Genomic DNA, 26,923 nt, shown 5'->3' with positions numbered 1-26,923 from the left:
CAGGCTGTGACATCACACGAGGCTTCAGAGACCCAGAGTACTGTACATGGCAAAGTGCAGAGACAAACCCAGCTTGTTTTGTCTCTTTTATGACAAAAAATAATATTTTCCAAACCTTAAGTAATTTGGCCTGAAAGTACAGTGCAGCCGAATGGAAGAATAAATAGACTCCTGCTTAAACAAACATGAGCTTTTATGTCAATGCAAAAAGAGACAGAGGATTAAATTATTGAAGATGTTTGGACTGTAAAAGCACAGCACCGACCGCACACGTGTACTTAATGTTTACATAGACAGTATATACCCCATTAATTGCCCCCCGTTCCAGGCAAAGGCCCAAGCCAACAGTCCTCAGTTAGCTGGTTTCCAAATCAACCACGAGCAATTTTAAATGCCAAGACAAAGATGGCTCAGCGAAGACGCAGGAAATCCAAAGATCCTCTTTGTTCCACACTCAGTGATTTGTTTTAGGTCGCCGCTCACACAAACAATCCCGACACCTATGACGCATGTCCACATTAATGGGTGGCAGCGATGCGCGCACACACACACACACACACACACACACTTTAAATTAAAAATGATTGAGGAAAGCCATAGTTATCCTTGAAGAACATTATATTCAGAAAACATCAACTTTAATTATGATCAGCCTGCTGGTGATCATCGGGGATTAGACGTGTACCAGAGAGGCAGCCAGCAGCTCTCTGAGCTGAATCCAGTTAACAGCACCACATTCGGTCTGTGCGACAATGTACGAATGTTACAAAGCTCAGGCATTAGTGTCATGAGAAGAAAGAGGAAGTTACAGAAGCAAAATGACAGATGTAGCATCAACAAGTAGCAGTTTCTTCATAATCCAGCATCAGCTCAGTTTCACATCACTGTCAGTCAGAAAATTCAGTCCGATCTTTGCTCTTTCTTTGATTCTCCTTGATGATTGAAGTTTTTGAGAAGAGTGAGTGCAGGAGGTCTCATCCTGCAGCCTCTTTTATTATCAATGTGTCTGATCACAGTCTCTTCTTGATGAGTTTCTCCAGTTTACGGATGCGGGACGACTCCTGCTCAGGGGTGGGGGCACTGAAGGACAGAGTGGGGCCTCCGTCAGCCCCGGAGGGCGGAGTGGGTAACCTCTGCCTGAACAGCTCCAGCATGCTGCTCTGCTCACTGCGCTTCAGACCCTACACACACAAACACAGGGGAAATATCATAAGCTTTAAAAATCGCTCTCAGTGTGCAAAATATTCTGATATTAACCTGATCAAGTCAACAGTGTAAATAAAAAAACTGCCATGTTAACAACATTTTCAGATTACGTCAATCCTAATCGGATTAAGACATGTGGATTCTCATTATGCAGACAGGTATACTTCTTGATTGCAATATAACGTCCTGTTGTAGTTTTCACAGCATTTTGAAACATCAACATACGGTTACCAACTGCTTGATGAAGAATGGATGCCAAATTAGAAAGAAAACACTCAAATGCTCATTCCGAGTTTGACCTTATTCATGTTAAGGTCATCAGAAAATGCTGTTTACATGACAGTGTCTCACTCAGACTATCGGTTTACTCAGTTTAATCTCAGAATAACATGGAGGTCCATGTAAACGTGTCTCTTGTTCTGCTTCACAGTAACAGGTTAAATAACACATTGGAAATTATGGGAAAACATTGAGGAGAGATGCAATGCTACGATATTCAAACGATAGTTGGAGATGTTGGGAAGTACACATTTGTTTTCTTGCATGAGAAGATCCATACCACCCTTGCTTCTCTATGTTCAGTATGAAGCTGGAGCCAGCTGCATGTTATCTTTGCTTGACTTAAAGACTGGAATCTGAGGGGAACAGACACCCTCTGTCCAAAGGTAACAAAATCTACGAAGCAGAACCTATAAAGTCACTAAACCATACAGAAATAAGTGTTTATGTAGAAGATGTAGATATAAGAGGTATCTTCTCATGCAACCCTCAGCAGGACAGCAAATGAGCACATCTCTTTAAATTCTGAACTATTCCTTTAAACTACTGGTCCAACCCACTCACCTTCATGTCCAGAATCTTCTGGAAGGTCTCTGGGTTGCCATCAGCCAGGAGCTTGATGTAGTTGTCAACAAACACCACTGGTGGTTCATGTGGGGCCATCACCACCTGCAGGAAACAGTGGAGTTTAGTGTTGCTTTCACCCCCTCCCCTCTTTTCCTGTGCACCATCACGGGATGACCCGGGAGATCTGTAAATGATCCCACATGGGGCGGCTGTGGCCCAGAGTGAGGGGAAGGGGGGTTGTGGTGGTGGTGGTGGGGGGGGGCTACAACTGACAGAACCAAGTTGTTCTGGCTGCAAACAAAGTTGAGACTATGGTTCTATATTTAGAAGCCCACTCTTTTACACACCAATTACTCCACGCATGAGTGGGCAAGAATTAGCTCCAGCAGTAATTATTTTGGGGGGGGGGGGGGGTTATAATGAGTCTGGGCAAAAATCTGCATTAGTCAAAGGCAGACAGAGAAAAAAGTTTAATGGAGCTAAAGTCTCTCTGGATCGGATTCTCTCTGTTGTTCCCCCCTCCCAACAAACGAGAATGTGTGGAAAAACGAGGATCAGATAGCGTTTCTTAAAGCCGCGGCAAAGCAGGCGGACCAACACATGGCGGACAGACCCCCGTCTCCTATCTCAAGCATATGCGTGCGCACAGGGACCTAAACGTTTATCCTCTCCTTCACTTCAAAAAGAGCCAATCTGTGCTTTCAAGCTTTACCGCTCTCTTTTTTTTTTCAACCCAAGGTAAAATAGACGAGAAGGTGAGCTGCACAGATAAGGGGAGAGAGGAGAGATGAGAAGCAGGGGAGAAAGAGAGGGGAAGTGCAGGCATGAAAGACGGGAGATTGTGTGGAATTCTTTGCTTTCCTTACTCGCCCTGCTGACTGAGTGATTTACTTAGCAACTGTCTTGGAGCCGGGCCAAGGCCTGCAGCGACCTTATAAAAAAAAAGGGGGGGGGTGGGGGGGGGGGGGGTTAGAATGAAAACTGGCATTAAAAGAGAGAGAGAGAAAGTGAGGAAGGGGAGGAGGGGGCATTCAGGCTGAACAAGGGAGGGGATTGGGGGGGGTTGCCTTTTTAAACACTCCCCAGAAGAGAACTTCAGAGGTGGGGAAGAGAGAGCTGGAGCTGTGGTGGTGGGCTGGGATGGAAGAGCGTGGAAAACAGCCACGTCTCACAGGCATCGCAGCAGCCAGGAGACGCCGAGACAGACGGACATAAAGAATCCTACGTGCTTTGAACACAACTCAGCACTGTCGAACAAAACGGGCGACTCAAGCGCATTCATCTCTATACTGAAGATAATTTGACAAGATCTTAAAACGTGGAACCTGAAAAATAAACTAACTATTCAAAACGACAGACCAAGAGACTATGTGTAAATTAAAATTACTCACAAAGTGACAAACGCACCCAATGACGCAGTTTCCCCAAACTTTACAGACCATTCTAGCCTCTTTTAGCTCCTTGTTTTGTTTTACGTTAGAATATTAGGTTAATGTTACAGCTTTTTTCTAATAATAAACCCAGTGTTCACTTCCTGTCCAGCACTAAACAGCAGAGAGACAACAAGCACCAAGTTGTTAAACATTGTGGAGCATTTAGCAGCGGAGGTGCAGACGTTTCCTTCAGGATTCAAACATGGAAAACTCTAAATTAAAGCTGATATTAGCACAAGTGCACTAGATGCATGTATATCAACCATGAATCTGTGTAATATTAAAAAGTTATATATTATTACATATATAATGTATCTGCTCCATTCTGTCCATACAGTATTCTTATTCTATTACTATCTTGGGCAGGGGTTTGTTAGTTAGCAAGATTCCGCAAAAACTACTCAATCCATTCCCATGAAATTTTGTGAAGGGGTGTCGCAAGACTTAGAGGAGAACCAATTCAATTCTGGTGCAGCTCTGGATCGGGGGGGGGGGGGGGGGCTGAAAATCTGGTATGTTTGACTTTTATTTGTTTATTAATACTATGGTCTATCTTTATTGTTTCTTCTTTATTTATTACTTACTTATTTACCTACACACTTGTTTACTAATGGACGTTCCCTGTAAAAATGTCACTTGTTTGTATTTTTTAAACAATGTTACAATAAACATCCTGAATCCTGAATCTAGGCAAATGATCGCTCATAAGTTGATATATGAATATTGTGTTAACATATTTGTTTGGCTCATGAGTAGCACACAAAAAAATTTAAATAAATTAATACGATTATTAATGCTGCTTTAAGTCTGAGTTACATCATATCTGTTTGAAACATTAACAGGTCAGTTTCCATTTGTGTGAGATTGGTAACACAATAAATAAATCATGCAGCTTTTTATATGGTTAACAATCTGTCTGTCTGTCTCAGTCCGTCTGTCTGGACTATTTTTAAGTTCTCAAGAGTACAAATCCAAACTTAAATCCAAAACAATTAGAGTCCATACTTTGAAATGTTAAGGAATCCCACAGTGGCATGTGTGTTTAAATCTCAAAGTGAGCTATGAAGGTTTAAAGTGCTCCTTCATTTGTCCTAAAGAACTGCAGCAGCTTCTTGAAGCGGCGGAGCTAGATCTAATCTGAAGTCGCAGCATCACTGAGTGTAATTTAAGACTATTGTTGAGGCTTGGCAGAGGAATTCCTGTATTGACCTTCATTCGCTGGGTTTGTCTTTCAGATGCTTCAGTCTCAGCCCAAGGTGGAAGCAATTACCTGTAAGTAACCTCCATGTTCCACAAAGTCGAAGGCTAAATCGCTGGCTGCAGTATAAAAGCTTCTCTCCACTCGTGTGGGCTTTTCATTAACAATGGCCAATGACATTCACAGATATATATGGCTCATTCGAAATAGTTTCTCTAAAAGAGGGATAAAAAGTTGTCTTTTCTGCTACCACAAGAAAAATGTAATATTTATATTGTCGTGTGCTGCACTTTTGCTCCCGTTAAATTTAGCTTGAACCGTAACATCTGTCTATCTTTTTAAACGTCACTTGCAATTTCCTTCTGTTGATTATCAGGCCTTTTATTTTGATATTTCCTCTAGTATCAGATTACCAGTCTTTACAATGATGCTTTTGTCCTCCATTGTCACAGTAATGCACGTGAATCACTCAAAGGCCTTGCATGCGTCTGTGAGACTTCTCAGAAGCCTTATAGATCACATTCCGGCTGAAGGGGCCCGCTGGCAGTCAGATTCAGAAAAAAGCAGACAGTAGAGGGCTGATGTGAACGCATTCTATAATTCTATAATGTGAAACCCTCTTTAATGTTTGGCAGATGAGTGGAAATGTATGTATATACATTCAGGGCATTTTTCCATGGGAACAAAGACACGCCTTATACAGGCTGTGTGTGTGAGAGTGTGCATCCCAGCAGAAAGAAATAAGAAAAGGTGAAAAGGTTTTGTCTGACGGACAATGTTTTACACAGCTTCTAAGACAAAGTCTGCAGATCCGAATCTGAGGCTACATCCACACTACTATGTTTTCATTTGAACACGTATCAAAACTGCTATGGTCACGCCAGGCGTACACACTACTCCAGAGTTTTAGAGCTGCTAAAACAGAGAAGATTGAAAACGCTGTTGGCCCTGTTTAGTTTGAAAACTCCGAGCTGCGTTTTAGACTGGAACAGGCACAAAATTAGATGTTTGGAAACAATGACGGAGACACTCACAACTATGTGCTGATTGGTTCTTTACGGTCGCAACGTAGCCTTCGCTGATTCATCAGGCTACTATCACAGGGCCCCATTACGGAAGAAAACAAATCGACATTAGCCTCGACTACCAGTGCAGAAAGCAACATGAACAATCAATTACAAGCGTTACTGACCCTGTTGTCTTTGCCAACAGCTGTTGTGCAGCTAAATTCAACACTTATCTTTTTGCCATTGCTGTTTCTCGTTTGCAATCTAGCATGCCTTCCTGTTTACACCAGCAGCACACGCCCAGTGAACGTCAGTGGCCACGAGATATACATTTTCAGGTGTGTGGGTATGGACATGGATTAAAACTGATACGGAGCCAAAACACTTGTGTGGACAGAGATCCTTTTGGTTTGAAAACAGTGTTTCTTTAGTATGGATGTAGTGTGGTAACGTATTAAATGACATTCATCCAAAGTATTTTACTGTCTGCCACTGATGCACTGTTTTTCAAAGTAAAGGCAGGAAAGACTCCAAGAATAAAGGTCAAACTGACTGTTGTAAACATCAGGACAATCCAAACCGGTATAACCTTCAGGAAGGAAACAAGTCCTCCCAGGATCCTACGGGAAATCAAGGGACAGGCAGGCATGTGTGCATTTCTCTTCACTCCTGGGACAGTTAATTAGCGTGGGGTTAATACATGGCATCCACATACCAGTGTCCTCCAGTGTCTTCTGAGATAATTCTGAGGTTACTGGCTGAATCCGGTGTTTTCCCTCTGCACCGAACACAACATCCAAAATACAACATGCTATCCGGCGTATGTGGTTGCATATTTATTTACCCACTCCCACATACTGTGTTAAAGAAGACGATTGTGTACGTTGTGTTTACTCGTCTCTCACTCATTAAACCAGTTGTGGTTTGTGAGCTCCATTCCCATTCCGACCTCATGTGAGGTGGGTTATTTTGTGGAAACAAGCTCATAAAGTGCTATTACGAGAGGGGGCTGAAGATGCAATTAAAGGGTTATTCTGCCTACAAATAAAAGCGAGGTAGATAATCTGCTTGAATGAGTCAAGGCAAAGAATTTACTACCAACCACAAACACTGGAGGAGAAAGGTTTGTTGCTGCGTCTTACTGTGGAAAAAGCAGTTAGCCGCAGATTGCACCACATTATTCTTTGTGAAGCGTTAGCATCAACACCAGAGTTCATGTTTTACTGCATATGTCAGAGTTTTGACATCAAATCTGTTAAATGGCAAACAAGAGATAAAGAAAACTCACTCACACAAAAGGGTTTATTTAAAATTCCAATCCTTTAAAGGTCAGAGAATGAAACTCTGGTTGTAAAAGTGGCCAAAGTGAATTTTAGCCACCCAAGTTAAGTGTCATAAAATCTGAAGTGCCCCGTAAAGATGGAGTGGTTCTGATAATGTGTTTAAGTTGAACTATTTTGTATTTACACTTGAACTAACTTTCACTTTAAAATCCATCAGTTTAAGATGCAAGTTCCTTCAGTGTTTATACTGTAAAAGGTAAACGGTTTGAAATCATCTCTGCTGTCCTCCTCTCACCTTTAGTATCATCTCTGCTCTGGTCATTCCTTTCACCACTATCTTGGTGTAGCTGGCGGGTGCCTTGCGGAGCACCTGGGAGCCTATGGAGGGAAGATCCAACAAAACGGTCTTCAGGGAGTGGGTGTCGAGGAGGAGCTGGTGGTGCAGGGAACAAAATTCAAGATTTTAAAATGCATAGCACTGCACATATCAAATGGAATGCATGGATTTTCTGCTTAACATAAATTAAACTTACTTGCTCAGCTCCCACCATGCTGATAGGCTTACATCTAAACAGGTGGTTGATGAATTTGGGAATGAAAGAACTAAAGAGAGGAATAAGTGACACGTATATCAAATTCAGGAACCTTTAATTATAGTTTTTAAGAGTATGCCAGTATAAAAAGTGTGTATAGATGTGCAGTACTTTGTGAACTTGATGCAGAACTGTGTGAAGTATTTGCGAGTGGAGGCCAGATTGTCTCTGATGATTGGCACATTTTGTTTAATGTGCATGATGATTGACGTCACATAAGGACTCTGGTCACCCACGTGCTCCACACTCTGCCACGGCATCTGAGCGGAGAGATGAAGGACAGAAAAGCTTTAGCATCAGAGATAACGCGCTATTCTTTATCGTCAGGCTCATGTGTCAATCCATTAAAAACAAAGACATTTTTGATGTGGAAATTCTCAGGTTTCTTAATGATGACTGACACAAAAGCAGTGTTATGACATCTTCTTGGGCGGTTTCCGGCCCTTCTGACTTTTCAGTATAGTTTGAACCAAAAACAAGGGGCCTCAGACCAATGGACCAAAATCTGGCCTTAGTTTCCAACATCTTAAGAACTATCTGAGCAGAATGTGTGAGTGTGTGACTGTGTCTCACCTTGCTCATAGCAGTGAGAGCAGGGTCACAGGCAGCGTCCAGATCTTGAACTATTAGCTGAATACTGTTTGAGATCACACTGAAAAACATAACTGACACAATTACCACATACTCTTCACATAGAAGAGGGAGAAAAAGGTAGCTGTCTGTAAGTGTCACTTACGTGCTGAATGTATCCATCTCTCCAGTCAAATTAATTCTCTCCACCAGGACTTTATCTACCTTTTCCTTTAGCTTCTCTTCCAACTGGAAAACAAACAAACATAAATGAATATTTAAAAAAAATTTGTTTGTACATGTGTTGATCTATTTTCAAAACACTGACTTAAAATTGTAATTGTAACTGTCACAGTTAATTCCTTAAAACACTGAAACATAAGTCAGACGTCTAATACTACTATCATGATATTACCTCTTAGGTTCCCAAACGTATACTGTCACTGCCATTCGAATAAATTATAGACAAAAATTTACGATACGTGTGTGCACATGCCTGTTGTGTGGTAGCCAAACAGTACTCCGCAGTGCTGAGGATGCTACAGATCAGACAGAGCTCATCTACGGTGAACTTTGAAGCATCTGAGAATTCTTTCTCCTTCAGCAGACTGCTGATAGTGAGACCCCCACTGCTACTGCTGGACCTGGTACAACAAGAGAATGGAACATGAGCAGTGGATGAGTGAAAAACACATGTTCCATATACAGAAGGAAAAAAAGGTCAGATCCTGCAGCTGCTGGAGAAGGGCTCCAGTTCAGTTCCCACCCAGTCCTTTGCTGCGTAGGAAATAAATTATAAGAACAGATCTGTAAATTATGCCGAAATATTTTACATGTATATTAACACAAACAAATGTATGTATCTTATATACATAAATGTGTCTCTATATGTATCTGACCTGATCAAAACTGTATCTGAAAAATTATCTGAAATAATCCGAGTCTGCTATCTTAAGGGGGCATTTTGTATTCTTCTTCAGTTAGACAGATGTCCTGATGTATTGTCATATAACTGCAATATATCGATTATCAGAGAATTGCTGTATTGAGATATTATTGTTATTGTGGGCAGTGCATCACAAATAGTACGGTATCATCACCCTGCAATCCCCACCCTTAGCTGAGATCAATTCCACGATGTTGTGTATTGTTATTCCCAAGACTGGCTGATGTGGACCCCCTTTGTTGTAAGCATTAACAAAATTCATTAAATCACAGATGAGGAAAAACATTTTAGAAAGCGATACACAAGCGAATGCGAGTATCAGGGTGCTGAACCAATTAGGTTTAATTGACGATCCAGTCATTAATAAAACTGCATAACAGAGACGTGGTTAAACCAAAAGCTCCTTTCAGGGGCCTCTTTCAAAACCTCACACACCCAGTTCACAAGCGCTCCATATTGAACAAGCATGTTCGCATGCGTTTGTAAGTGTAAGTACTTGCAAAGTATTGAAGTGCATCTTCGACTGAGTGTCTGTTTACAGCTCAGAATGTGGTACACGTTAGTCAGTGAACGCAAGTTGGTCATTAGCATGCATGCATATCTGACACAGAAACAGAGCACGCCTCTGTGTGTGTGTGTGAATACACCACAGGCAGTGATGAGTTCTAATGTGGCCAATGAGCCAGAGATGTTTTTGCTGGTAGCCTATTAGGCTTCGCCACAACATAACCAGCTCCAGATCCCTCGTATCGTGCCATCCCAATCCATCAAACCCAGCAGCACTAAAGACATTCTGTCTCAAACGAAAGCCCCATTACCAGAGCAGAGGAATGAACAAATAAGGGTGCGACATGCTTGTTTGTGAAAAGTTGGTCTTAAATAAATCTGTGTTTGTGTTACTGCCCAGAAAATCGAATGATTCACTCTGATGGAAAATATCAAAACACTAGAAATACAAGCATGTGAATGCTAGTGAGAATTTGTATCAGCTGCACAGTCTTTGTTGGACTGATTCAATACTTTTCAGAAAGAAATGGAGGTCTATGGCAACATGAAATACTAGTGTTAGAAGAATCAATTTATTATACATTTTTGCTTTATCACAGTATCTGTTGAAAATTTGAACTTTGACTCCACACTGGTTTAACATAGCTAACATAGCAGCATTAGAAGCAAATATGGGAGTGGGTAAATACTGATGCAGCACCTTGTAGCAATGTCATGCTAATGCTAACCTTATATTACCTCTGCCAAGGAAGTTATGTTCTCGCCCCTGTCCATTTTTTTTTTTTTTTTGTGAGTTAGCAGGATGATGCAAAAACTACAAGACAGATTTGTACGAAACTTGGTGGATGGATGGGAAATGGGCCAAGAAAGAGCCCATTTTAGTTTGGCACAGACATGGACAAAGGGGCGGATCCAGGAAATGTTAATCACTTTCTCTAACACTGCAAGAAGCGTTTTTTGACATTTTCATCATTCTCCCCGGGGAGGGAACTGTGAGTGTGTGCAATTTGGATTAGCTTGACTGAGTTGAAGGGGGCTGCTGGACCTGGGTATGCGTGCTACTAAGAACCAGTCTAGTTTCTGCATTGATCGTCTCTTAGAAAACCTTTTCTGATTGTAGAACTAAAACTAAGTGAAAACCATTGTTTTCCCTTAGTTCCCCAACATTAAGAGTACAACTTCCCCTACATGAGAATTCTAATACAAGACTTTTTGTTCAAATAACCAAACCCGAACTGATCTTACTTAGGAAGGTTTCCAGAGAGGATCTTCCAGGCGTACTCCCTCAGGAATTTCTGGAAGATAGTTGTGAGGGCGATCATTGGTTCTCCGGTGCTCAGCTGTGAGCACTGCACCATGCACTTCTTGTAATAGACAAAGAGGTCAGCACAGCTGGGCAGGACCGCTCCGCCTTCCTCCGTGCCCACCTTGGGTGGGCCTTGTGCTCGGAAGTCGGCCACAAACCGGTCGATCAGCTCGCCTAGGTTCCTGCAGATGCCCGTAAAATGTACAGCCAAACCCACACAGGTTCACACGCACATGCACACACACGGGTGGTTGGATCAGGGGCACATGAAAGGAATTAAATGAATGAAATCAAAACATTTCAACATTAAAAACACATGATTGCTGTGTAATCCCAATAAATACATGAAAGGATAAAATAACACACAGACAGACACTGAACCAGATGGATAAACAGGAGGAAATATTTCAAGCATATCAAAATCCTCAGTACTACATTCAACAGGTCCACGGTTAGTTGGTGTGGCCCGATCCAACTCAATATAGGAACTTAGGCCAAACACAAAACAAGCAGGCCACTGTTCTGTCCTGCTATGCCCCACTAGGGACGAGCTGATCTGGCCATTGCCTGTTTCAGGCCTCTGGACAGAAGTAAAATGAGGTTGTAGCTGCAGAATAGGTCAATCCTGTTCACTTGGACGAACAAACAGTGTTCTACGCACCAGCGAGCCAAGAGCTGGGTGGGGGGGTGCATGCAAGCACAGCAGAACCAGGACTGTGTTCAGTTTCAGGAGTGATCACCATGACTGTGGGAGGGGAGGGACTGATGGAGGGGAGGCGAAGGAAGGTGGTAGAAGACGAGAGGAGGAAAAAGTGAAAGATTAGGCAGGAGGAAAATGGAAAAAGAGAGGAAAAGATAAAGATTGGAGATGGAGAGGAGGAACGAAACAAAGGTTTTACTGTAAGAAAGAGACCAAAGAAGGGATTCAAAAAATAAAAAAAATTCAGGAGATGAGAATGAAAGTAGGCAGATCTGCAAAGGCAGAACTTAATCTTTAACCTTCCTCTCTCTCTTTCTCTCAGTGTCTGTGGTCGTACAGCTAATGGGAAACATTTCTGCCACAGTGGAGACAGAGGCATGTGCAGGAACAAGAGATGGAAAGACAGCGGAGGCAGTGAAGTAGAATCGGAGGAGGAGGATCTGATTGATGAGCAGGAAATGGAAAAGGAATGTATGTGCCAGGTTAATGCACAACCTGCTCTTGATTCTGTGTCTGTGTGCGACAACACTACTCGGGTCTTGTCTGGTTGTATGAGTGTGTTGCTCACTTGTCCTGGGACTCTATGTAGACATATAGATGAGGTTCGAAACACTTGGAGACAATGCCGTGGAAAGGGTTGTCAGGAGCTTTGGGCTTCCTGGGCTGAGAGAGCAGAGAAAAATGGGCCGTTGGTGAAACAACAGGGTCTGGTTGTAGCTGAGTTTAAATCATTAACATTAACAGTGGGTTAATGTTTTGCTTTCTATTCTGTGAGATAAAGGTCAACGTCAAGACAAAGCAGTGTGGGAGACATGTTGCCTTATAGTTAAACTGCAACAAAGTGCCACATCTAAGGACAACTGATTGTCTCTATGCTGCAAAAAGGTCAGGTTGGGTCAGTCCAGATCATCTTACCTTGGCTAGATCCACATCCTCACCTGGCTCGTCCTCCAGGAAGGGGTTAGTAGGTTCGAGAGGGCTTTCTGATCTCTTTTTCTGTATAAAAAAAAACACAGAAATGCTGAATTGCAATGAGCCAAACTGCCATTTAGAAATCCCATGGTAACAATACTCCCGAGTGTGGCTAAGAATTGTTATAAGATTATCAACAATGCTCTTCATCGATTCATCTCCATCTTTCCATGTTTTTGTAGACCATTTCATGGCCACCTTGGATGAACCTGCACCTCCAGTTATAAAATTCCACTCAACCAAATCCCTGATTGAATTACAGAGGCCAGCAGGCATGGGTGTAAACCGAACTCAACACAAAAGAGCCTCTGTCTGGCCAAAATATTATCATTTCCAAACATGATTGGCCTAGAATGTGCCTCAACTAATCATCTGTCCATCCTGTGGGAATCGCTTCCACCTACACATGCCAACATGAGTGGGATGGAAAGGTTTCTTCAGGCTATGACACCAGAGTAGCCTGTGTGAGCGTCACTTACATGAAACTTGCTACAAATCAGCAAGTTTTGTGTAAGTTTCATTGTAATACAATGAAAAGCACAAAGCAAAACTGAATGTAAATTGATGAGGTCTCAAAGGAAGATGTAGTGTATACACTCACGAAAACCTACTTTAACGATATGACAAGATTTTTGGGGGGGTAAGACGCTGTGATTTCATATTGCAGGGAAGTTACAATATGTGAGTTACGCTACAGATCTCTCAATCAAAACGATTACTTCAGACCTAGTTTGACGACTTTGTGAAGCAGTGCGGGGGAGTTGAGTTGCAGTCTTCACCATCTTTGCCGATGAAAATCTACCTGGAGCAAATCATGTTCACGGATGAGGTAACATGAATCATGTTACACAGCAAACGGCATTGAATAATCACGATCCATAACGAGTGTTTGATACAAACAGTAGAAGGAAAAAACAGCCGACTGGCTACCAGTGTGTTATTCTGTTGACATACGTTTATTATCCCCATAGCTATAGCAGGGATGGACAAAGCCATGGGCAAAGCCGATGTGACACGATTAAAAGGCAACCAAAATGAAACATCCGGTTACCCTGAATAAAATTGGGGAGTAAATAGATCTATTGTTGTTTTGTGTGTCTGTGTGTCTGTGCGTTTCTCACTCCAGGTACGTCAGTCAAGGTGCATCCTGTGAAGCGTTTGGCCAGTAAACCCTCGAAGTTGGTGGTTCTCTGAATGGCAAAAAGAAGCAGTTTCACCTCAATCTCCTTTGCTCGTGTTCGCATCACTTTGGCTAGCTCCACCCTTAGGAACACACAAACACACACATAAATATGGACAGTTTGACGTAATCACATTTCAATTTCTACCCTTTCACATCCAAATGTTCTACATAATTCTTGATAGTACAGTTTTCTTTTGGCAAAAACATGTCTTGTCAGACTGGTTCCAAGTGACACAACAATCTACTGGATGTTTTTCCCTGGTGGTTGCAGCCTGGAGAATTACGCAAATGCCACCTACTTTATTTTCTTGTGAAGCTGAGGGAAAAAGATTGAGAAATGTGGACACTAGGTCATTGCTCATGTAGGCCACCTACGTCAATTACACAGAAAGTGGCACCAAATCACTGAGTCATGCCATGCACGCCATATTGTACCAGTGTGGTTCGCTTCAGGATTCAGAAAAGACCAATTTCTCACATCCTGTCTGTTTAATTTAATTTCTCTTTATTACTTTCTTTCCGTTTCTTCTGGACAGAGATAACCATACAATATTCATTAAAAAAGATAAATCATCTAACATATCATTCATAGCCTAAACCTACATGTTACAGATGTGTTTACCTGGTGATGTGGCAGAACTCCACAGCAATCCGCTCAGTCATGCACCATTCTTCAGGAAACATGCGTCCGTATTTCTCCTCATAGTCCACCAGCTGCCGTTTGATCCAGGCATAGCGGCGATCGATCTTGTCCAGCCAAGCAACCTGAGCAACCAATGAGCTATTATCATAAATATCTAGAGACCAATTAAACATTTACTGCAACTAATTATGATCTCCTAATTTATGGAATTCAATTTCTAACTCACATCTTGGTTTTCCTGGAAGAGCACCAGGTACTCTGAGAGGTGCTGCCTGATGAACTTTTTGATGATCTCTTGTTTGATGCGCGGGTCCAGCACGTTGGCCACCAGGCAGGCGTCTCTCAGCACATTACTGGGACCACCTGTTCTCTGGATGGATGTGATTGGGATATAAAAAGTTGAAAGATAAACAGGACAAAGGAAGGAATTTGTCAAGAAAACAAATAAACAAGTAAATCTAGATTCTTATTCAACACATGTATGTACCTTGGAGCCCTGAGAGGGGAAGGCTTCTTCAAAATCTGCCAGGATCTGAGTCCCCAACTCACTCTGAGCTGCTTTCACTCTAAATGGGACAAAAATAAAGACACTGAACTTTACATTGTTTCCTATTTATTGCTAACTAGTCACTGTGACTTTTGTCGGGCGATATTTTGGGGTCACATGTTGCGATCACCTTTGACGTTGAGTGTGCAACGGCCGTGTTTGATTTGGGAGAACTACTATAAGAATTCATGCAACACCAGTGAGCTCAAAGTGTTCATAGTGTACAACATGTAAGAAAATTGACTGAAGTATCTGATTTGAGACACAACAAGAGAAACATGTATATTATGAGGTTTACAGTCTGAGTCCGTCCAGTCCTCAGATAGTCTGTTCACTCGTAGGCGTGTGGGATGGGTTAAACACACACAACACCAAAAGTCATTCCAGTCGTCCAGAATAAACAGGCGAGGGTGGAGGAATAGTATCACTGATGGATACCACCTGAACTTAGAGCAGTCATTACAAACACCCATGTGGACTAAAGACCCAACCATCCACTTCTCTCGGTGAACTACTGGGTATGAATCTCTTATCCCACACACCCTGCCCTGCAGCTCCTGTTTCAGCTGCATCCCACTCTGATAAATTGATCAGATTGTTCTTATTAAATCATCTAGTGTCTACAGCTGTTTTATCTGAATGAGACCAAACTGTCAGCAGCAGATCTAACTCTAATAAATAAGTGGCTGCACTTTGTCCACTCATGTACATGTACTGTATACAGCGTAAATGATACAGCTATACACAGCCAATCACAGCATCTCTCTGTGCAACAGTGGAGTATTGTAGTTATGCTGGTGAGAAACACATCAAGCAATGACCAGGAGAAGTCACAGTGTGTAGTTACTTTTGCCTCTTGCTGTAATTTCCCAGACTCTGCATATGATCTTAATACTGTCCCTAACTCCAACCCATTCATATCCATTATTGTCTGATCTAGTGCTCGTCTTTGCATTTGTCTCATCGGATCCTATGTGTCTTACTCTGATGAGTCAGGTCAGTCCAGGTCTCTCACAGAGAAGTAGTTCGTTTTTTCTATTAACGGTTTGTGTCCAGCTGTCTGCCCTGCCTTCATATCTTTCCCTTCCCCGTGTCTCTCCTATCATCTGTTTCTCCAGCAGAGTCACTTCTTCCATGCAGCTGTTATTTGGTATGAACTCTGTCTGCCACACCTCAGTCAAAACAGAACAGAAGGTCAATCCTTTCTTGTTTTAGATGACCAACACCACTTTAATCCTGAAGAGCAAGTTGGCCAATACGCCCCCAAACCGATTCTGGTGGTCTTTGAGAATAAAAAACAAACAACTGCATAATGATGTACTTTGTTGTGGGTGTGTGTTTCCTAAATATACTGTTAATTTATATGGACCATTTAACATGCACAGCAATCTCAAGTGCATAGTGTAATAAATGCATCTTCCATATGCACCAGTAGAAGCACAAACATGGAGATACAGACACACCCTCAGAAACTATGCCTCTAATCTCTGCCTATGGAAGAAATGCTGGCATAACACAACCCTATTCAGTGTGTTTCCTTCCTTTGTGTTCCTGTATGTGTGGGGTTGTGCGTGCATGTGTGTGAATATCTGCATAAACAGGATGTAATACGCAAAATACCTCCAGCAAAATACTGTAATCACTTTTCAACAGTTCAGCTGGCGAGCTGTGGAATATTACAGCTGTATGGAGAGTTCCAGAAGTGAACTGGCTACTGAGACCGAGCTCCTCTTAGTCAGCTTGAGCAAGGCCCTAAACCCAAGAATAGCTGTAATGCAACTGATATGCGCAAAGGAAATATAGTTGAGGAAAAAATTAGAAGAAATAACCTTGTGTGAGCACATCAATCACTGGTGTGTGTGTGTGTGTGTGTGTGTGTGTGTGTGTGTGTGTGTGTGTGTGTGTGTTTGTGTGTGTGTGTGTGTGTGTGTGTGTGTGTGTGTGTGTGTGTGTGTGTGTGTGTGTGTGTGTGTGTGTGTGTGTGTTACCTCTCAGAAAGCTGTCTGATCTGGGGAATGCCCATGTACTTGTGGAAATGTTCCAGCACATTGACCACTCCCTGCAGCAAGTTGGCAACTTCACCATACTGCCTCTTTCTGGTCATGGCTCTGGGACAAAACACACATGTCAATTATATCCATTATTTTATAAAAGAAAAAGCATTGATACTCAAATTCTCTGGACATTTACCCCCCCCCCCACACACATTATATTTCTAACATACTACATTATTTTTTAATCTATACTATTGTTGCTTTCCTTTGGCTCAACTCCTGTTGTTTTTATTGTGCTACATAAATTAATCTGACTGGACTTGACTAAACATGTGCACCCATATTTGTCTAGTATCCATCTAACTGTATCTTCTCAAATCTCAAACTGGCTTCATATAAAAATGTAGGTAACAGAAGAATATAAATCTTAGATATTAAGATGCTTAAGGCCCTTGTGGGATCTGCACAGGTTTTGTTTCAATCCATCTACACAAGATTTTCTCCTGCAGCTTTTATCACCAGGCCACTGATTCTATCAACATCACTGAAAAAATTATCAGACATAGACTGTGTATAAGGATGGACAACTTGTCCCCAATCCTCCCACTGTCAAGAAATGAAACAAAATATTCTGGATACTAATGTTGCCATCTTTCATCTATGACGTAATTTGGAGCCATAGTCTATTCTGCACTGTAGTGATCATTGTGTGTAGCCACGGCATCGAGGTCCAGCCGCTTGACCAATCGCGAGTTGGTCCCGGCTGTCAATCCTGGTTTTCACGCTGTTTTTTATAGCCTCATATAACTAATCAAAACCAAAGTTAATGGAAAAGTGAACTTGAACATACAACAGTGTGATCAGATCTTCCCGAAAATGACAGGGACCATTTTTAAAGAAAAATTCATTTGATATTTACTTTTTAGTTTGGTCCATGTCCCATCTGCTAACATTTAGGAGGCTGGGTTTATGACCTGTACTGCAGCTAGCCATCGAGACACTTGGGCTTCACTGTTAGGCAGCCGTCATGTCGTCTATCTTTATGAACAGTCTGCGATAAGACTACAATAAAACTCATCCTCATAATTATGCTGGTGACTTGTATGTTATGTAAAGGTTTGATTCATTTCAGTTTTATTTGGATAGTGCCAAATCACAACATAGATTATCTCGAGGCACTTTACATACTAAAACAAGATCTGTCTTGTACTAGCAGCAACTAAAACTTTAATCTGAAAAAATGATCCATCTCGTAACTACTACTTTAGTCATATAAGCTTAAGGGGTAAACTGTGGGAGTCTTTTGGTGTGAAATGTGATTATACCCACTCTAAAGAGTCCACACCCCCCGCCAACATGTGCAGGTGGTTGAGGGTGGTGATGGATGTAGTCAGGTGGCGCTTGGCATGGTCCAACTGCTTTATGTCCCTCGTAATCTCCTTAACCTGTGCAGGGAGAGGAACAAGTCAGACAGGGAAACACAAAGAAGGAGAAACAAGCATGGAGGGGGGGATAAAGTACTAAGTTGGTGAAGAAATAAACAATCAGAACAGGGGAAATAATATAGGAAAGTTCCTTACTGGATGGAGCGAAAGGATAAAGAGAAGCAGAGCAAGGTGAACAACACACCTGCTGGTTTGAGAAATAATCTCCCACCTCATCCTCTCATCACTCAGCCCACCGGCCTTTCTCTGACTCTCACTAACACACACAGTCTTGCTTCTAACAGTGACACATGGAAGGTGCATTACCTCGACTTTAAATAACTCTCCCCACTGTCCTCTATTGTAACACCAGGAGGATACAGGTTGTATCTCCAATGTGCTGGGTGTGTGTGTGTGTGTGTGTGTGTGTGTGTGTGTGTGTGTGTGTGTGTGTGTGTGTGTGTGTGTGTGTGTGTGTGTGTGTGTGTGTGTGTGTGTGGGTGGTACATACCATTTGTTCAGACTTCTCTGCCTTGTCCTTGATGTCTTTGATTTTGCCAAACAATTGTTGGATGGCAATCTGGGCCTCCTCCAAAGCCTGCACAAAACAAACAGAGCAATAAAACAAAAGTACAAAGAGGACACATTTTAACTACTGTGTATGAACCACTAAGAATGTGTGTGTGGGGTGTGTGGGGTGTGTGGGGTGTGTGTGTGTGTGTGTGTGTGTGTGTGTGTGTGTGTGTGTGTGACACTACAAATCAGTGGTCTTGCTTAGCACATCCATGCTAGATGCCAGAATAACAATATAAGCAGATACAGCAACAGGAAGTGGTGAAGGAGTAAAAAAAAAAACACTAAACCAGTTTTGCCAAAACCTTGATAGTAACAGAGAGATGATGAAGTTTACATACTGAGTGGACATCTAGTCAGTGGAGATATGATGAGTCCAACTGTATATCGCTGTGAATAAACAAGGTCTTTTCTGCTGTTTGACATATAGCAACACCAAGGAGATAATGTTTACACTCATCTGTTTGTTTGTTTGTCTGTGATCAAGATTACGTAAAAACTACTGAACGGATTACGACGAAACTTAGTGGAAGGATGCCATATGGGAAAGGAAAGGAAAGAACCCATTACATTGTGGTCACGGATCAGGGGGTGGATCCAGAATCTTTTTCCACTTCCTTAACATCGGGAATTCAGGCATTTGTCAACATTGTTGTTGATTTCTCCGAAAATAATTAATGGATTTTGATGAAAAAAATGAATCTGGCATGTTTGGGTGACCAATATATACTTGAGTGTTTGCACTTGGTGCAGCTTAATTGAATTTAATGGGACTATTGGGCCATTCTAGTTCCACATGAGACACAACACAGAAGTGTGTTTCAGATAATATAGTCATCTTCCATCTCCATCCCTTACAAGTGAACTGTCTCCCTGTACCTCTATACACTGAGCTGACAAACTCTAGTGTCCTGTGTATTAATTGTGAATGAATCCACCTATAAAATGCATGATTTTCTTTTATGCACAAATTCTTGGGCAGAGAATTTTGAAACCCCGTCAGCAGTTAACATACCCAACTTATTACAATTTTAATTAAAATCCATCACCCCATGTATATATATATAAAAAAAAACTGTCAATGTCAATTTACTTGCTGACAACACTTAGCCTATAATAATCTAAGAATCAGGGCAGAGTGAACATCTGGGTGTCAGTTGTGGTGTGCCAGGCTTGGTCAAATTTCCAAGGGAGCTGGTCTCACCACTGGCTTTGGTCCATGTGAAAATGTATCCTGCTAATGTCCAGTCCCAGCTCTAGAATGGGACCAATGTCAAACAGACAAATTGGACTAATTGACAAGCTATCGAGATACCTGACATAGATAGATAGGTTTTAAACTGGCATACAGGCCATAAGGCTAAGCTCTGCATAAAGGCTGTCACTTTAAAAGGCTAAAGAGGTCATTAGCAGTTTTAAAAGCCTATAAAGCCAAACCGAGTTAGGCAACATTTGACACATACAACTGTACGACGGCAGAGATTCTATTCTTCTATTTCCCCAGCTTCTGACATGGCAGCTGTTCTTTGATGGTCCTAAACAGAGATTTCGCTCCGACATCTGATGCCAAGGTAATTGGCTTCACTTGGCCCGGTGCTGTGGCGGCACTGCAGACACAACTTCAGACTCACACACACATGAGGAATGCCAACAGCCGGCACCAGCTGTGCAAGGAATTTACTACTTTTACAAGCACCTCTCGGAGACAAGTGAGCAGCGAGTGAGCAAAGGAAAAAACAGTGGACGTGCATTCAAACAATCTCTCTCTCTCACACACACACACACACACACACACACACACACACACACACACACACACACACACACACACACACACACACACACACACACACACACACACACACACACACACACACACACACTGCAGTGACAGCAGAGGATTTATTTTCCTTTCTGTGTCATGTCACAGAATAATATCTGGTGACAGTGTGTTGGGGTCAAAGTTAAGACGACCCCATATATAACCAGGTCACAACAAATCCATTCTGCCATTTAACCCTCTGAAGGGAGTAAACCTGACTGATCTTTGGCAGCATTTTCAAACGAAAACAATCTCGGTGCATTTTGGCTCTTTATCAGGTTTAATCCCCGTCCTGAAAATGAATATCACATGATCACTCACGTACGCTGGGCATACATGTACACGGGCAGCATTTGGTTGGTAGTTGCAGGATTGTCGCAGATTGCTCAAATAAAAGTTTGTCTTCAACGCATGTAAACAGTTTTAACGTGGCAGAATTTAACTGCGCAACAGATGTTAGCAAAGACAAAAGGGTCAACAACTAATGCTGGTTGCTTTAGTCCGGCAGAGGGTCATGTGATAGAAGTGGACCGAAAAGAACCAATTAGCGAGCAGTTGTGAGGATCTATCTCATTGTTTCCAAACATCTCAGTTTCTACCTGTCTAGACTCAAATGCGCAAAGAGTCTAGACACTCTAGAAACGTTTCCAAACTTCTCAGTGTGAGCGGCTCTAAAGTAGTGTGGAGTAGTGTGGATTCCAGGCATATCTGTAGCAGAGTTGATGCGTTTTCAAATGAAAAAATAGTCGTGTGGATGTAGCATTGAAAAAGCCAAAACCGAGGAGGTCTTTCTATTCTTCAGTTCAGATGATCACAAGCTGCCTTCAGTTTGAATGTAACTCTTTCTTTTCATGCCTCATAAAACCCTTTGGTTGTTTGGTGATTGGAAAAATAAAGAGGCAGGTTATGCGATTACTCTTTGATCTGAGAGTGAGGAGGAAGGGAGTGGCACTAAATCTTTGAAGAGCTTCCCCAGAGCAAACTGCACGCAAAAGAGACCAGAACCTCCAAGGCTACAATTGTCGCTCATGCACACTCGGCTCAGTCAATCTGGCTCGCTTCCTAGCGCTCATTTCCTGTATTTAGCCTTGAGGAAAGCGGAGAAAGACCACTGCCCAGCAGGCGCCTCCGTGCCCAAGATGTTATCTGCTCCCACACGAACATGCACATATGCACACCAGTGTATCTCTAACATGCAATAAGCAGCACATGTTCCGTGGCACACATTAAGTGGTATTATAGAGTTAGAAAGAAGGAAAGGGGAGCTTCTTTCCAAAACCTAAACAGGAGCGAAACACACTGCACTCATTCCTCAGACAGACATCAGTTTGACTTTCTAAAGTAGAGGGTATACTACATGGTACATCCGACCACCCCATTTTAACAGTTGGACCGCTGCCTGGGTGCAACACTTCATGTTAATTTTTAATGTTTGACCTTACAGAGATGAGAAAAGCTAAGAAAACGATTTAAATGACCATCGCTTCTGCATTTTGTCAAAAACAACTACTGTTGTTTCACTCACTAAAAGAAGTTGAGGAACAAACTGAGTTTTACAACTGAAGAAGACAGACAATCAAAACACTTCAAAACTGTAAATTAGAGAGAGAACAAAGACAGCAGCAGTTTAGAGTAATATAGTACAGTGAAGTAGTATTAGACAGAGCTCTGAGCAGTTAAAAGGATTTAAACTAAATAAAAGAAGCTGTGTACAGCCTTTTCTGGGTCAACATTAAACATCTACATTTAAGTCAATTCAATAGGATGGCCACCCAGAACTGTATCTTTCAATGCAGCTTCCTTGATAGCACAATAGACATACAGAAAGAACGCATGTTCAAAAAGATTACACACAGAAAGATGCCAAGTTACAAACCTCTGCAAACAGGAAGAACCCTGTTCAAAGATTTTTGGAACAACAACATTTATCCAGATTTTATTGAAGGAATAATTGCAGTAACTAACTTTAAATTGCACTAAAAGAAAAGATCCATAGGGATTAATTAGGTGGTTTAATAACAGTTTCCTGCAGCAACAGATGTAAATGGAGCCTTGAAAGCTCATGAAAACAATTCCTACAGGTGCAACAACTTTTGTTGATGACTTACAAGCCCTTTGTCTATGCAAAAATGTTGCAACTAACTTTGTTACTGCACGCTACATATGAGAAAAAGACCAGTACCAAGGGAAGTTGGGCTGGTTGGTCAGGGGTTCATCTTATACAACAAAATAATAACTAAAACATATAAAAGGTAAGGACAAGACAATGAGTTCAAATGATATAAGGATAATGATGAAAAATAAGCAGATTTATGATGAACTGGTGGGACAGCACATTTGTTCTGGTTTCCAACCCGCCAGGGCCTCTATCTATGGAGTTTGCATGTCCTTCCTGTACTGGTTAGGCTTCCTCCCACAGGTTAGCTTTATTGGCAACTCTAAAATGCCTGTAGGTGTGAAAGCAAGCAAGGTTGTTTGTTTCTATATGTCAACCCTGTGATAGACTCGTGATTTGTCCACGTTGTACCCCGCCTGTCGCCCAGTCAGCTGGGATTGGCTGAACCCCTCCCAACTCCTCAAAGGAAGAGTAGTACAGCTAATAAACAAATGAATCGACAAGTGCAACACATTTGTGGGAACTTTAGCAAAAAGAGAGCATCGTACAATGGCAGCTGTGTGTGGCAGGAAACTCAGCTGGCAAATAGAAGTGTCTTATGAGAAAGGCACCAATTCACCATACCATCATTTGTCACCTCACTGTATCAATTCATTTATAAATTTCAAATAACACAGGGGCTGTGGGTTCTGTCCCTCAACAGAGATTTAATCACATCGCCAGCTGCTACGACACATGCAAGGTTCATGTGCAATAAATCCAATACAATGTGGACAGAAAAAATAACATGTTAAGTGTAAAACAGCCACTGACACACTAAATTCCAGATCTATTAGCTGCCAGGGACAGTCTCATTTCCACACTCTCAGACCTGCAGCATTTAATTGACCAACTCTTGACAGAAAAAAACACAAGGAAAACCATTCCCCTGACCTCCTCTAGTTTTTTCTCTCCTCTTATCTTTGCTCTCTACATCCTTCACTACAAATGTGACCATCTTGGGTTTCAAACTGGGGAGTGCAATGAGCTCAGTGAATGAGTTCAGTAAATAGGAGAAAAGGACTAAACTGCTGATCCTGTTGCTTTTATTCTATTGCTGCCTTTATGCCTCCATCACCATCTTGAAATGAACACCTCTCCGCCTTTCCATCTGCAGAACAAATTTTCCCTCTGGAAATGTTGGAATGGCTCTGTGGGGCTGGAAAAATAAACTGAAATTATTGTGTGTGACTGTATAATGTTATTGGTCTGGATGGGATTTAGAGCGTTTCTGCTACTGCAACGGTAGCTGACTGGGAAAGACAGGGCCACCGAGCCAGACACCCTGACGACAACGCACACCTAATCATGTCAGTTGGTCAGGACATACGCGGGTTGCCCATCAGGTGTCACGTTCCTCTTAAGCCACAACTCCTTGACAGAGCGAGGACCTGGATTAAATCAGAAGGGGCTGCTCTTTTCCGTCATGCTCCCACAAGAAAAAGCAAGGACTCAAAAAGCCTGGGTTTAAAAGAAATCTAAGTATTTACATATGGGAATCCATTTCCCAGACATGTTTTCCGTAAAGAGAGGCAGTTTAAGCAGCGGGAATGGATCTGAGTCATCTTGCCCTTTTCCATGGAAGCAATGTGGAGAAAGAAAAGCTCAGGAGAGGGGGAGGAACATGTTTGTCTGGGTTGAGAGCAACCGATGGCACCATCTAACTTTAGGGGGACACTATTTTAAAAAACATGTGATGAATAGGCACAGTGGTGAGAGTTTAAAATATGCAGATGTGGTTGTTTATCTCCCCCTACATGGGCATCCTGCTGTGTTATTACAGTGCTACAAATTGAAAGTTGATGTATGTTTCCTCACGACTTTCAGCTCAACTCACCTGTCTGCCATCCTGGCCAACGTTGGTCTGTCCTCTCACCACCGTTCGGATGTTGTCGTCCAGACGCCTGTGAAATGTGATGCAAAATGGCAGTCAACAAAAGATGAAAATAATAAATCAAAAAAGATGACACGTATCATTATATCATTTGCATTCACTCACCGAATCTTCAGACGAATCTTGTTAACCACATCATCAATGTTAGCCAGGGACTGAGAGAGAATATAAAGACAAGAAGTCAGAAAAACAAAGAAATATTTCTGTATGTTGTAATGTTTTCTATGACTAATAACTCTTATTATATCACTTCAGTACCTCATCCTATTTGGGTTGTGCTGTTGGCCCAGAATCTTACACAAAAACCATCTCTAAACAGAAGTACCATTCATCTAGCATGCATGTGTACAAACTATCATAAAAATATTTATATCTGGTCTATAATATTGACAACTTGTATTTAGTAACATCACCTGTTGAATACAAACAAAACCCAAGTAGGTGAAAATACATCCAGCTTTCCACAGTACATAAGCACATCTATAGGATTACAGTGACCCCTCATGGAGACGGAGTATAGATACACATACATGTATTGTTTATGGATACTGCATAGTGCATAGTTTCTTTAAGATCAAGTGCAACAATATATTTCATAAATATAGGATATATAAAGTAAGATATGGATGAATAAAATTTGTATCCATGTATAGAGAAAGTTCCAGTTTATGAATTAATGGGCCTTTAACAATATGGATATTTAGATATTTCACAGTGGAAAAGTCTAATTAGTGATGAACGAATTTCAATTAGCTACTTCAGTTTCTGGGTCTTGTTTTGTGCATGTTGGTAGGGCTGGGCAATAAAACAATATCAATCGTTGCAATATACCATAAGTCCAACACAGATGGATATAATACTTATGCATAGTGTCAGCACAGTGAGGACGTATAACACATAATTGATCAGCATCAGATTTGTAAACTTTTGTGTTTCCTATCAAGTGTTTGTAATAATATAAATACAAAAAATATTAAAATAATACGACAGTTATTATGATAATTATGTATATCAACTGATATGAACATCTGCTGTGCAAAAGACCCATTATTTTAATCTAAAACACAAATTATTCTCAACTAAACAAAGACCAAAAACTGTCAGTCTCATGTTAGAAACAATGATCAGTGTTAGTGTGTAGCTGCAGTTGTGTGTGTGTGACAGTGGACAACCACCTGCTCGGTGGGGAACAGTGTGTTGATGTACTCCACAGCATTGAAGTCTGCTCTGTCCAGAGGGTCCTGACTGGGAAAAACCTTGGAAACAAAAAGACATTATACATTATGGTCAGAAAGTCATGACTGTCAGTCTCACTGTATATCTGAGGAAGACTTCAGTGTGCATTGAGGTGAAGCCTGGCAGGTGATTCTCAGATGTATTGATAGAGCTGTAGCTACTCACTAGTGACAACCTGTTAGATGAGTGAACCAGTGAGATTACAGATGTTGTGTTATCAGATATCTTAATTATTCACATTATTCACAGCTAACCTTACCACAAGACTTTTCTCTGAGTTAAACGGTGTTAAAATGTCGGTAAACTGAGTGTTTTATAGCTGGTGGTTTTATAGCTTATATGAAGCTATAAACGAACTATATATGAACTTTTTCTCTCTCTCTCTCTATATATATATATATATTATATAGCTGGTGGTCGTAATAACAGCGTCATATCCAGAGAGCAGCAGCAGCAGCAGCAGCAGCAGCAGCAGGGTGTGATAGCTTGCTAACAGCTGTGTGTGTGTGAGTGTGTGTGTGTGTGTCACAAAGACTAGCAGCGACGTTTAAGAACACACATTCACCAGGAACTAAATAAAACAGCAACCTGCTCAATGGCGAGCTGCACCTCCGGGGTGAGATGCAGAATCGACTCCAAATCCTCCGCCAACTCAAATTCTTCCTCCTCCATCATCGTCAAAACAAAGCTGCAAGAGACGTCTCCGGCGAAACACTTCCTGGTGCAGAGGATTCTGGGAAACTGTCAAACGGTGCTTTCAGGGCTGTCGGACACCAGAGTAATGAGAAAACACACACACTCACACACGCGCGCGCGCGCACACACACGAACACACACACACACTCATATACAGAGAGTCGAGTCAGGTGTTTTTGGTTCATTTCA

General features: G+C 41.8%; 1 protein-coding gene across 1 annotated transcript; it reads right to left on the bottom strand.

Annotated features, from left to right (window-relative positions):
• Nucleotides 1-442: 442 nt before the first annotated feature.
• On the bottom strand, nucleotides 443-26,776 carry vps53 (VPS53 subunit of GARP complex). Its single transcript, XM_034605308.1, has 22 exons — nucleotides 26,627-26,776; nucleotides 25,978-26,058; nucleotides 24,908-24,957; nucleotides 24,746-24,812; nucleotides 18,870-18,956; nucleotides 18,264-18,379; nucleotides 16,929-17,048; nucleotides 14,881-14,959; nucleotides 14,620-14,763; nucleotides 14,373-14,515; nucleotides 13,689-13,830; nucleotides 12,511-12,591; nucleotides 12,164-12,258; nucleotides 10,835-11,077; nucleotides 8,633-8,780; nucleotides 8,303-8,385; nucleotides 8,140-8,218; nucleotides 7,678-7,826; nucleotides 7,507-7,576; nucleotides 7,269-7,406; nucleotides 2,050-2,154; nucleotides 443-1,181 (listed from the first exon to the last, which is right to left on the bottom strand). The coding sequence occupies exons 1-22, from the start codon at nucleotides 26,711-26,713 to the stop codon at nucleotides 1,011-1,013; spliced, it is 2,478 nt and encodes an 825-aa protein (XP_034461199.1). The 5' UTR covers nucleotides 26,714-26,776; the 3' UTR covers nucleotides 443-1,010.
• Nucleotides 26,777-26,923: the final 147 nt, after the last annotated feature.

This window comes from Hippoglossus hippoglossus, chromosome 13 (genome assembly GCF_009819705.1).
Source record: "Hippoglossus hippoglossus isolate fHipHip1 chromosome 13, fHipHip1.pri, whole genome shotgun sequence".
Taxonomy (NCBI): domain Eukaryota; kingdom Metazoa; phylum Chordata; class Actinopteri; order Pleuronectiformes; family Pleuronectidae; genus Hippoglossus; species Hippoglossus hippoglossus.
Note: the sequence above shows the minus strand (reverse complement) of the source record. Positions and strands in the feature narration are given on the sequence as shown.